The sequence below is a fragment of the Scyliorhinus torazame genome, chromosome 8 (genome assembly GCF_047496885.1).
Source record: "Scyliorhinus torazame isolate Kashiwa2021f chromosome 8, sScyTor2.1, whole genome shotgun sequence".
Lineage (NCBI taxonomy): Eukaryota > Metazoa > Chordata > Chondrichthyes > Carcharhiniformes > Scyliorhinidae > Scyliorhinus > Scyliorhinus torazame.
This window is the reverse complement of record NC_092714.1, coordinates 168,996,179-169,009,670: the sequence shown is the minus strand read 5'-3', so window position 1 is coordinate 169,009,670 and position 13,492 is coordinate 168,996,179. Positions and strand designations below refer to the sequence as shown.

Genomic DNA, 13,492 nt, shown 5'->3' with positions numbered 1-13,492 from the left:
ACTCCGCAACCCCTTTTACATCCCCCTCTATCCCGCCTGAAACATCTAAATCCTGGAACGTTTAGCTGCCAATCCTGCCCTTCCCTCAACCAGGTCTCTGTAATGGCAACAACATCATAGTTCCAAGTACTAATCGAAGCTCTAAGTTCATCTGCCCTACCCGTAATACTTCTTGCATTAAAACATATGCACTTCAGGCCACCAGACCCGCTGTGTTCAGCAACTTCTCCCTGTCTGCTCTGCCTCAGAGCCCCACTGTCCCTATTCCCTAGTTCTCCCTCAATGCTCTCACCTTCTGACCTATTGCTCCCATGCCCACCCCCCTGCCATACTAGTTTAAAACCTCCCGTGTGACACTAACAAACCTCGCGGCCAGGATATTTATGCCTCTCCGGTTTAGATGCAACCCCTCCTTCTTATATAGGTCACACCTGCCCCGGAAGAGCTCCCAGTGGTCCAGATAACGGAAACCCTCCCTCCTACACCAGCTGTTTAGCCACGTGTTTAGCTGCTCGATCTTCCTATTTCTAGCCTCACTGGCACGTGGCACAGGGAGTAATCCCGAGATTACAACCCTAGAGGTCCTGTCTTTTAGCTTTCTGCCTAGCTCCCTGAACGCCTGCTGCAGGACCTCATGCCCCTTCCTGCCTATGTCGTTAGTACCAATATGTACAACGACCTCTGCCTGTTTGCCCTCCCCTTCAGGATGCCCTCTACCAGTTCGGAGACACCCTGGACCCTGGCACCAGGGAGGCAACATACCATCCTGGAGTCTCTTTCATGTCCACAGAAGCGCCTATCTGTGCCCCTGACTATAGAGTCCCCTATTACTATTACTCTTCTGCGCTTTGACCCTCCCTTCTGAACATCAGAGCCAGCCGTGGTGCCACTGCTCTGGCTGCTGCTGTTTTCCCGTGATAGGCTATCCCCCCCGACAGTATCCAAAGGGGTATACCTGTTCGAGAGGGGGACAACCACAGGGGATTCCTGCACTGACTGCCTACCCTTCCTGGTGGTCACCCATTTCTCTGCCTGCACCTTGGGTGTGACCACATTTATATAACTGCGATCTATGACGCTTTCCGCCACCTGCATGCTCCTAAGTGCATCCAATTGCTGCTCCAACCGAACCATGCGGTCTGTGAGGAGCTCCAGTTGGGTGCACTTTCTGCAGATGAAGCCATCCGGGACGCTGGAAGCCTCCCGGACCTGCCACATCTCACAGTCAGAGCACTGCACCCCTCTAACTGACATTGCGTCAATTAATTAAAATTAAAAGTTTTTAAAAACATTTTTTATATATATATATTTTTTAAGTTACTGTTAACTATCTGTTTCCTCGCACTAAATTTCTAATATAAATGCGAAAGCTAAATATAGTACTCTCCGATCTCTGGCTTATAAGTAATTATGTTTAATTAGTTACCAATGCTTAATTTTTTTTAATTTAGTGTAGATTCCCAACCAGCCACTCAGGTCACAGCTTTTCTGTGATGTTACTTCAGTTTCCCCCCGACCCACACAATTTGAAAAAGGTATAAATAGTAAAAATGAGTAAAAATCACTTACTTGCCTTCTGAGTTCTTAGATGTTCTCAGATTCTCTCCCTGACAGAGACTGCTCCTCCTCCCTTGCCTCATTGAAGGTCCTAACTAGCAACGGGCCCAACAGGTCCACATATTTCTTGTAGAATTCGACCGGGAAACCATCCGGCCCCGGTGCCTTCCCTGCCTGCATGCTCCCTATCCCTTTGGCCAACGGGCTCCTCCTCCCTTGCCTCATTGAAGGTCCTAACTAGCAACGGTCCCAACAGGTCCACATATTTCTTGTAGAATTCGACCGGGAAACCATCCAGCCCCGGTGCCTTCCCCGCCTGCATGCTCCCTATCCCTTTGGCCAGCTCCTCCAGCCCAAATCGGGGCCCCCAATCCCGCTACCAGTCCCTCCTCCACCTTCGGAAACCTCACTCGGTCCAGAAAGTGGCCTATCCCTCCCTCCTCCCGTGGGGGCTCGGACCGACACAATTCCTTATAAAAGTCCCTGAAGACCCCATTGATATCAACCCCACTCAGTACCACACTCCCTCCCCTATCCTTAACTCCCCCGATCTCCTTAGCTGCGTCCCGCTTCCGAAGCTGATGCGCCAGCATCCGTCTTGCCTTTTCCCCATACTCCACAGCACCTCCGCCTGCCTGGTGGTCACCAGGTCGAATTCGGCCTGGAGGCTACTCCTCTTCCTCAACAGTCCCTCCTCCGGCACCTCTGCATAACTCCTGTCTACCCTCACCATCTCCCCCACCAGCCTCTCCCTCTGCTCTCTCCTCTCCTTGTGGGCCCTAATGGAGATCAGCTCTCCCCTCACCACCGCCTTCAGCACCTCCCATACCATCCCCACTCGGACCTCCCCGTTATCGTTGGCCTCCAGGTATCTCTCTATGCTTCCTCGGACCCGCTCACTCACCTCCTCGTCCGCCAACAGCCCCACCTCCAAGCGCCACAACGGGCGCTGGTCCCTCTCCTCCCCCAGCTCTAGGTCTACCCAATGCAGCGCGTGATCCGAAATGGCTATCGCCGAGTACTCGGTATCCTCTACTCTCGCTATCAGCGCCCTATTCATAATAAAGTCGTCGATCCGGGAATAAGCCTTATGAACATGCGAGAAGAATGAAAATTCCCTAGCTCCCGGCCTTGTAAATCTCCAAGGGCCACCCCTCCCATCTGGTCCATAAACCCCTCAGCACCTTAGCCGCCGCCGGCTTCCTACCCATCCTAGACCTGGAGCGATCCAGTGCCGGATCCAAAACCGTGTTAAAGTCCCCCCCCCCCCCCCCCCCCCATTTCCAAGTCCGGGATCCAACCCAATATGCGCCGCATAAAACCCGCATTGTCCCAGTTTGTGGCGTACACGTTGACCAGCACCACCCTCTCCCGTTGCAGCTTACCACTTACCATTACGTACCTGCCGCCATTGTCTGTCACAATGCTCGACGCCTCAAACGACACCTTCCTTCCCACCAAGATCGCCACCCCCCGATTTTTGGCATCCAACCCCGAGTGAAACACCTGACCTACCCACCCTTTCCTCAATCTTACCTGGTCTGCCACCTACAGGTGTGTCTCCTGGAGCATGACCACATCCGCCTTCAGCCCCTTCAGGTGCACGAACACCCGGGCCCGCTTGACCGGCCCGTTCAGTCCCCTTACATTCCAGGTTATCAGGCGGATCGGGGGGGCTACACGCCCCCCTCACCCGCCGACTAGCCATAATCCCTCCTTGGCCAGCCACGCGCCCGCACCCCGCGGCGGCAGACCCCCATCCCAACCCGCTCTACTCGCCCCAGCTCCCCCTTGACCATAGCAGCAGCAACCTGGTCCCCCCCCCCCCCCAAGCTAGGATTCCTCCTAGCTGTTTTACTCCCCCCATTGCACTCCCGCAAGTCAGCTGACTCCTGCTGACCCCGGCTACTCCCGCCTCTCCTTCAACTCCTCCCATTGTGGGACATACCCTCCTCCTCCTCCATCACCCTCCACCCTCCTCCATTACCCAACCACAGGCTCTCCGCCTCCCCCTTCCATCCCAAGCGCGGGAAACAACCCTCGCTTCCCACCCTGGCCCCGCCCCCTCCAGCGCAGGAAAAAGCCTGCGCTTTCCACCTGCCCAGCCCCGCCACCTCTGTCACTGCTCCTTTTACAGGTCCAGTCCCCTCACCCCCAACTCAGGCCTCCCCCTCCCCCGTGGGGCCCCTCCCCCACGGGGCCCCATCCCCCCTACTGGCCATCCACCATTACTCCATCTACTTACCCCCCTCCAAGAGCCCACCCGACAGACCCAACCAAAACAGTGCCCAACCCACCCTAATCGAACCAAACAGAAATAAGAGCAAAGAACCCCCCCTCAAAGTGTAACACCCCAACAGCAATCCCCGACCACCCATCCCTGTCCAGTTTCTCGGCCTGAACAAAGGCCCATGCCTCCTCTGGAGACTCAAAATAATGGTGCCGGTCCTTGTAGATGACCCACAGTCGCGCCGGCTGCATTTTGCCAAACTTCACCCCCTTCCTGTGCAGCACCGCCTTCGCCCGATTGTACCCGGCCCTCTTCTTCGCCACCTCCGCACTCCAGACCTGGTATATCCGAACCTCCGCGTTCTCCCACCTGCTGCTCCTCTTTTTCTTGACCCACCTGAGCACACACTCCCGATCAGCGAACCGATGGAACCGCACCAGCACCACCCGCGGCGGCTCGTTAGCCTTGGGCCTCCTCGCCAACACTCTATGGGCCTCTTCCAGCTCCAGGGGCCCCTAGAAGGACCCCACTCCCATCAACGAGTTTAGCATGGTGACCACATAGGCCCCCCCGTCTGACCCCTCCAGGAGGCCCAGAATCCGCAAATTCTTCTGCATCGACCGATTCTCCATCTCCTCGAACCGTTCCTGCCATTTCTTGTGGATCGCCTCGTGCGCCTCCACCTTTACCGCAAGGCCTAAGATCTCGTCCTCGTTGTCGGAGACCTTTTGTCGGACCTCGCGGATCGCCACCCCCTGGGCCATCTGGGTCTCCAGCAGCTTGTCGATAGAAGCCTTCATCAGGTCCAGCTTTAATCTCCCTGAAGCAGCGCTGGATAACCTCCTGCTGCTCCTGCGCCCACTGCATCCACGCTGCCTGGTCCCCGCCCGCCGCCATTTTGCTCTTCTTCCCTCGCACCTTCTTTGGGGTCACCACCACTTTTTTAGTCGCCCCGCTCCTGGTCCAAGCTATACACTGTCGGGGAACTATTGTAATCTCCTTCCCACACCGGGAAAAGTCAAAACAATTCCATTGGGGGCCCTGAAAAGAGCCCAAAAGTCAGTTTTTAAGCGGGTGCTGCTGAATGTGTGACTTAGCTCCGCATAGCCGCAACCAGACGAACCTCCCGGATTGCCTTGATCCACTGCAGTTCGCCGACCGCTGCAACAGGTCCACAGCAGATGCCATCTCCCTGGCCCTGTACTCAATACTGGAATACCTAGATAACAAAGACACCTATTTGTTGTCTACAGCTCAGCCTTCAACACTATTATTCCTACAAAGCTCACCTCCAAACTCCGTGGCCTCGGCCTTAACTCCTCCCTTGTGACTGGATCTTGAACTTCCTAACTCACAGACCACAATCAGTAAGGATAGGCATCAACACCTCCTCCACGATCATCCTCAACATCGGTGCCCCACAAGGCAGTGTCCTCAGCACCCTACTGTACTCTTTATACACCTGTGACTGTGTGGCTAAATTCCCCTCCAACTCGATTTTCAAATTTGCTGATGACAGATTGTCATCGACTTCAGGAAGCGTAGAGGAGAACATGCCCCCGTCTACATCAATGGGCATGAAGTAGAAAGGGTCGAGAACTTCACGTTTTTAGGTGTCCAGATTACCAACAACCTGTCCTGATCCTCCCATGCCGGCACTATAGTCAAGAAAGCCCACCAATGACTCTACTTTCTCAGAAGACTAAGGAAATTTGGCATGTCAGCCACGGCTTTCACCAACTTTTACAGATACACCATTGAAAGCATACTTTCTGGTTGTATCACAGCTTGGTATGGAGCCTGCTCTGCCCAAGACCGCAGCAAACTACAAAAAGGTTGTGAATGTAGCCCAGTCCATTACGTAAACCAGCCTCCCATCCATTCACTCTGTCTATAATTCCCGCTGCCTCGGAAAGGCAACCAGTATAACGAAGGACCCCACACACCCTGAACATACTCTCTTCCACCTTCTTCCGTCAGGATAAAAATACAAAAGTTTGAGGTCACGTACCAACCGACTCAAGATCAGCTTCTTCCCTACTGCCATCAGACTTTTGATGGACCTACCTCGTATTAAGTTGACCTTTTCTATGACTGTAACATTACATTCTGTAGTCTCTCCTTCCTTCTCTATGTACGGTATGCGTTGTCCTCATAGCATGCAAGTGTTATGGGTCAGTGTTTAGAGAATCCCAAAGTGTATCATGGAGTTCACCTGACCCACAACTTTTAATAGACTGTGGTATGGGGAGCACACGGCCCACTCTACAGGTGCGGTACAGCAGAAATGGAAAAGTATTTTTTAAAGCAAAACAATGTTTATTCTATGAACTCAAGTTAACCTTTCTAAAACCAACAGTGAACATCTTAGCAATCAGTAAATCAAATACATCCCAAAGAATACAACACTAAGTAATCTGTATGCTGTCCTTTTAACACCCAGAAGACTTAACAAACCTTTAAAACAGAAGCACATCAGAGTTTACATTCACTACTGAAAACATTTATAATTCTGAATTCACCAAATGATTAAGAGATAGTCTTTCATGGCAGAGCGAACATTAGTACAGCTGCTTTGTCTGACTTCAGCTGCAACACACTGAATAACAAAACCAAAAAGACAGACACACCCAAGCTTTTCTCAAAGTGAAACTAAAAAGCAGAACCAGAGCTCAGCTCCACCCACACGCTGACATCACTGCAGTAACATGAACAGCCAAACATTTCTTAAAGCGACATTCTCATGACACCTCCCCCCAAGAAAAAAATCCCATCAACTTCAAGATGGTTTCATTTTTCACCTTTTCACCATCCTTTTCAAATGCACACAGTAAATATACTTTATAGTTCAAAAAACAACACACGCAAACAGGTATAATAATATAGTCCAATTTTGTTCAGTTCTCCTTCCTCCAACTGGAACTCCTTCTCGATTGACAGTCTCTTTGAACAAGAAGCTCTCTGCACGATCTGTCCATTGCTCTACGCCTCAGCATTTCTCTTTAAAGTCAGATACTTTAGTTCAATCTGATCACAGAGTCCCTTGCAATATCCAACACAGGAGCATTGGTTATCACAGCTTTCAGGCAGTCAAATGCCTGTTGAAACTCCGCTGTCCATTGAAATTTTTGACTTTTCTTAAGCAAGTCCATCAGTGGAGAAATCATGCTACAAAACTTTTGCACAAATGTTCGATCAAATCCACTCATGCAAAGAAATCGCATTATTTCCCATTGTCTCGAGGGTATCAAAAACTCCTCAAGGAAAGTGACTTGGGCTTTTCCAAATTCACTTTTGGATAGGTTTATCACCAAACCCGCCTCCTTAAGTCGGCCAAATAACTCCATCAGATGTTTCAAATGTTCTGTCCATGTCTGGCTGAAAATTACCAGATCTTCAATGTATACCGCACAATTGGGTAATCCTGAAACGACTTTGTTAGTTAACCGTTGAAATGTGGCTGGGGTGTTTTTCATGCCAAATGGCATAACTTTGAATTGGTATATACCATCTGGAGTCACAAAAGCTGAAATCTCCTTCGCCCTTTCGGATAAAGGTACCTGCCAGTAACCTTTAAGTAAATCCAGTTTAGAAATAAAAACTGATTGTCCCACTTTCTCAATGCAATCCTCCAAACGTGGGATAGGATAAGAGTCCGTTCTTGTAGCTGCATTAACCTTTCTATAGTCCACACACAACCGTTGGGTACCGTCAGGTTTAGGTACCATCACTATGGGTGAGCTCCATTGGCAGCAACCCACTTCAATTATGCCATTTTAAAGCATACTCTCAATCTCTTTGTTAACCTGTGCCAATTTTAAAGGGTTAAGTCGATATGGATGTTGTTTGATTGGAACAGCATTTCCCACATCTACATCATGTATAGCCATTTTAGTACTTCCCAATTTATCTCCACAAACTTGCCCATGTGATATCAATAACTCTTTCAAGTAACTAACTCATTTATCCCACTTTTTAAGGACATCCTCAATTTCCAATTTAATTTGAGGTATGTCAAATTCACAGTCATCTGGATTTGGTTCAGTCACTTTGAGTTATCATCAAAAACCTCCTTTTTCTCTCCTTCCCTTTCAAAGTACCTTTTAAGCATATTCACATGACATACTCAGTGAGTCTTCCTTCTATCTGGTGTTTTTACCACATAATCCACCTCACTTAATTTCCTTTCAATCTGATAAGGTCCGCAAAACCTAGCTTTTAAAGGCTCACCTACCACTGGCAACAACACTAAAACTTAATCTCCACTGGCAAAACTACGAACTTTGGATTTCTTGTCCGCGACCCGTTTCATCACATTTTGTGCAGCTTTCAAATGTTGTCTAGCCAATTCACCTGCTCGATTTAATTGTTCCCTAAAATTTGACACATAATCCAATAATGTAATTTCCGATTTCTCATCCACCAATTTTTCCTTAATCAATTTAAGTGGTCCTCTTACCTCATGACCAAAAATTAGTTCAAAAGGACTAAATTTGGTTGACTCTTCGATGCATCCCTAATTGCAAACAGTACGAATGGAATTCCTTTATCCCAATCCTCTGGATAATCTTGACAATAAGCCCTCAACATTTGTCTTTAATGTCTGATGCCACCTTTCTAACGCTCCCTGCGATTCTGGATGGTACGCAGTTGATTTAAATTGTTTTATTCCTAAGCTACCCATAACTTCTTTGAATAACCTTGAGGTAAAATTTGATCCGATTGTATTTCTGTGGGTAGTCCATATCTAGGAAAGAATTTAAGTAACTCCTCCACAATCTTTTTAGCTGTAATATTACGTACTGGAATGGCCTCTGGAAACCTAGTAGACACATCCATTATCGTCAAAAGATATTGATTCACACTTTTAGATTTATTTACAATCAATTAGGGCCCTTGTAAAAAGTTCCTCAAATGCTGGAATGGGTATTAAGGGTGCTGGTTTTATCATTGCTTGAGGTTTCCCTATCACTTGACATGTGACATGATTGACAAAATTTAACTACATCTTTATGTAGTCCAGGCCAATAAAAATGTTTCTGGATTTTAGTTAGAGTTTTCCTTATTCCTAAATGACCTCCCACTGGTACCTCATGTGCAACTCGCAACACCTCCTTTCTATACCCTACCGGCAATACTACTCGATGAACTTCTGCCCACTTTTCATCTGCCTGAATATATAAAGGTCTCCATTTTCTCATCAAGACATCATTTTTACGGTAATAACACTCTGGTATACACGCAGATTCCTCTTCTGTGTATGCTTTCTAATACATCCGTTTTATTTCTATATCTTTTTGTTGTGACTCCGCCAATTTTCCTGCTCTAAAAATATCTGCCTCACCCTCCATCTGTTCTTGTTCTTTTTCAACCATCTGATCAAACATCGTTTCTAATAATTGCACTTCAACTTCATCTTCACTCTTTGATTTCTCCTCGTCTTAACCTGCGACTTTGCAACCTTGTTACTACACAATCCGGAAAAATCCCAGGATATTTGTCCTTTAACACTTCAGTTGTCTGATTTTCCACTGGCTTATCAACCACATTAGGCATCACTCCCACTTGCGATCCAGCTATATCATTACCCGAGACAAACTGTATTCCTGGACAAGATAGTTTCTCTATTACTCCTACTACCACTTCACCAGACTTTCCAATCTTACCTTATGTAATGGAACGCTACTCCTCTCACCCTGAATTCCATATATCACCACCTTTTCTGGCAACATTCTTCCCAACCTACATAACTCCTCATCTCTTACCATTGAAGATTGACTAGCTCCCGTATCTCTTAAAATTGTGACTTCTTTACCTGCTCCTCCTGATACACGAGTAAACTTTACCCACACAAGTAAATTCTTTAAATACATCTGGCACCTTATCAATCATCTCGAACAGTCTGTACATTCTTGCACTTCCTTCGCTTCACTTGGGCTTTCCTTTACCATTCTAACAGACCCCACTGTCTTATCCTGTTTTACTACGTCAGCCTTTCCAGTGCTTTTCTTCAACCACCAACACTGACTTTACATGGCCTAGTTTATGACAGTGAAAACATTTGAAACATTTCATGTCTCTTCCACCCTCCTGGATTTCTTTTTTAATCTGAGGTACACTCTCCTTATTATCTCCCATCAGATCACCTTTGCCTCGACCACTTGAGTATTTCTCATGTCCCCAGTTTCTATCCCTCACAGGCTGAAACTGGCTTTGATTTATGAACAAATTCATTATCTGCCATTTCTGCTGCTAATCTCGCAGTTTTAACCCTCTGTTCTTCCACATGGGTTCTCACTACATCAGGAATGGAATTTTTAAACTCCTCCAAAAGTATAATTTCTCTGAGAGCTTCATACGTTTGGTCTATTTTCAAAGCCTTTATCCACGTATCAAAATTACTCTGTTTGAGCCTTTCAAACTCAATGTATGTCTGACCAAATTCTTTCCTTAAATTTCTAAACCTTTGTCTGTAGGCTCCAGGCACAAGTTCATATGCACCTAAGATGGATTTTTTCACCTCCTTATACGTACCAGATACCTCCTCCGGTAGTGATGCAAACACTTCACTAGCTCTACCTACCAGCTTTGTTTGAATCAGTAATACCCACATGTCCTGTGGCCATTTCATTTGTTTAGCTACCTTCTCAAATGAAATAAAAAAGGCTTCTCGTCAAACCTTGGCAATGCTTGGACATATTTAAATAGATCCCCACCACGCCTTCGACTATGATGCTCTTTCTCACTATCCTCATCACTATCATCCAACTGTATGTTTCCCTTTACGTCTGCCAATTTTAACTGACTGTCATGTTTCATGGCCATTTTCTGAAGTTCAAACTCTCTCTCTATCTTTTTCCCTGATCTGTATCTACCTTTCTTTTTATTTTTGTTCTGCTAGGGCTATTCTTTCTTTCCTCCTTTCTTCTTTCTCTTCTTTGTCTGTTCCATCTCTCTCTCTCTGTTTTTCTTTTTTCTCTCTTTCGTATTCAAGCTGCTTTAATTCTTTCTCATGTTCCATTTGTTTAATTTGTAACTGAATTTTTGCCATTTCCAATGAGTCAAACTGTATCTCAGGCAACTTTAAATGCTTAACCACCGCCATAATTACCTCATCTTTTTGCATTTTGTCAGGTAATGTTAACTGCAATGTTTTTGCCAAATTTAACAGTCTGCTTTTAGTCTCTGTCCCTAAGGTACTGCGTGTGACCGTCTCCACCCCCAAAAACTTCTGAGCCTCTGAGAGCCATTGTCCACAACACACTCCCCACTTAAACTAAAATACCACACCTGAAAAGCAACCACAATATGCTCACCCCTCACTGTCTTTTCGTTCACTAAGCCAATCCAATAGATAGACTTTTATCCCCCTCGAGACCCCAATTGTTATGAGTCAGGGTTTAGAGAATCCCAAAGTGTATCATCATGAGGTTCACCTGACCCACAACTTTTAATAGATTGTGGTATGGGGAGCACATGGCCTACTCTACAGGTGTGGTACAGCAGAAAAGGAAAAGTATTTTTTAAAGCAAAACTATGTTTATTCTATGAACTCAAGTTAACCTTTCTAAAACAAACCGTGAACATCTTAGCAATCAGTAAATCAAATACACCCCAAAGAATACAGCACTAAGTAATCTGTCTGCTGCCCTTTAACACCCAGAAGACTTAACAAACCTTTAAACAGAAGCACATTTGAAAACATTTATAATTCTGAATTCACCAAATGATCAAGAGATAGTCTTTCATGAGCATGGCAGAGAGAACTGCAGTACAGCTGCTTTGTCTGACTTCAGCTGCAACACACTGAAAAACAAAACCAAAAAGACAGACATACACAAGCTTTTCTCAAAGTGAAACTAAAAAGCAGAACCAGAGCTCAACTCCATCCACACTCTGACATCACTGCAGTAACATGAGCAGCCAAACATTTTTTAAAGCAACATTCTCATGACACAAGAAACAATCCTTTTCACCCTGTCAACCCTGCAAAGTCCCCCTTACAAACATATGGGGGCTTGTGCCAAAATTGGGTGCGTTGTCTCACAGACTAGTCAACAACAGCCTGACAGTTATGCTCACAGAATCATACCTTACAGACAATGTTCCAGACACCATCATCGCCATCCCCAGGTATGCCCTGCCCAGCTGGCAGAACAGACCCACAGGAGGTGGTGGAACTGTGGTATACAGTCAGGAGGGAGTGGCATTTGGGAGTCCCTCAACATTGACGCCAGACCACAGTACGTCTCATGGCACAAGGTCAAACGTGGGCAAGCTGCTGCTGTTGACTACAATGTACCACAAATTCCCCCCCCCCCCCCCCCCCCCCCCCCACCATTGGCTGATGGATCAGTACTTCTCCATGTTAAACACCAATTGGAAGAAGCACTGATGGCTGCAATGGCACAGAATGTACTTCAAATGTCCAACACATGTGGGGAACTTCAATATCCATCACCAAGAATGGCTTTATAGCACCATTACTGACCAAGCTGGCCAGGTCCTAAAGAATATAGTTGCTAGACTGGGTTTGCGACAGGTGGTGAGGGAAAAAATACTTGGCCTCATCCTCACCAATCCACCTGCTGCAGATGCATGTGCCCATGACAGTATCGGTAGGAGTGACCACCACACAGTCATTGAGGAGATAATGTTCCATCTTCATACTAAGTATACCCTCCATCGTGTTGTGTGGCACTACCACCATGCAAATGATATTGATTTTGAACAGATCTAGCAACTCCAGACTGGGCATCCAAGAGGTGCTGTGAGCCATCAGCAGCAGGAGAATTGTACTCAACCACAACCTGTAACCTCATGGCCCAGAATATCCCCCACTTTACCATTACAACCAAGCCAAGGGTTCAATGAAGAATATAGGAGGACATGTCAAGAGCAGCACCAGGCACATTGAAAAATGAGGTATCTGCCTGGTGAAGCTACAACACATGACTACTTCTGTGCCAAACAACATAAGCAGCATGCGATAGACAGGGCTAGATGACCCCACAAGCAACAGATCAGATTTAGGCTCTGCAGTCCTGCCACATCCAGTCATGAATGGTGATGGACAATTAAACAACTCTCTGGAGGAGGAATCTCCACAAACATCCCCACCCTCAGTAATGGAGAAGCCCAGCGCATTTGTGCAAAAGACAAGGCTTATGTATTCACAACAATCTTCAGCCAGAAGTGGCAGGTGGATGATCCATCTGGGCCTCCTCCAAAGGTCCCCAGCATTGCAGATGTCAGTCTTCAGTCAATACAATTCACATTACATCAATCTTTTTCAAACTTTCTTTCCTGGGCCACACGTTTGCCAAGTGGCCAACCTTCAGGACACACGCCACATTCGCTGATCCAGTCTTTCCTGAATCAAGGCAGTTTTTGGGATACTAAAGTTTTCTTGCACCAGGCAGGGGAGGGAAAGAAAATCATCTAATATTCCTCTTCTTAATCACTGTCCAGTCAGCATTAAATGTATGTCAACATTGAGTGAGAACAGGATCAATTATGTCTTTGATGCCCTCCTTTCTATGACAATTCACTGTCCAGGGACACACATGAAGAATAGTTGCTCAGGAGAAATCCTGGAGGGTCGCCAACAATTGTGAAACTGCATTCATCATTGGACAATGCCTCGAGGAAAAAAAGCAGCGAAGGAAGAAGGCTGAGGAGGAGAAGAGAACAAAGAACAGATAT

At 46.7% G+C, this 13,492-nt stretch overlaps 1 protein-coding gene across 4 annotated transcripts in view; it reads right to left on the bottom strand.

Annotated features, from left to right (window-relative positions):
* Positions 1 to 13,492, bottom strand: part of pltp (phospholipid transfer protein) — a 200,640-nt gene that overhangs the window by 129,878 nt on the left and 57,270 nt on the right. The window contains exon 1 of one of the 4 annotated variants that reach the window (XM_072514494.1): positions 11,465 to 11,497. The exons of the other annotated variants lie outside the window; for them this stretch is intronic. Coding sequence (XP_072370595.1) covers positions 11,465 to 11,482 — 18 coding nt within the window. The 5' untranslated portion in view covers positions 11,483 to 11,497. Of the gene's footprint in view, positions 1 to 11,464; positions 11,498 to 13,492 lie in introns of those variants that run through there. 4 annotated transcript variants of the gene reach the window in all.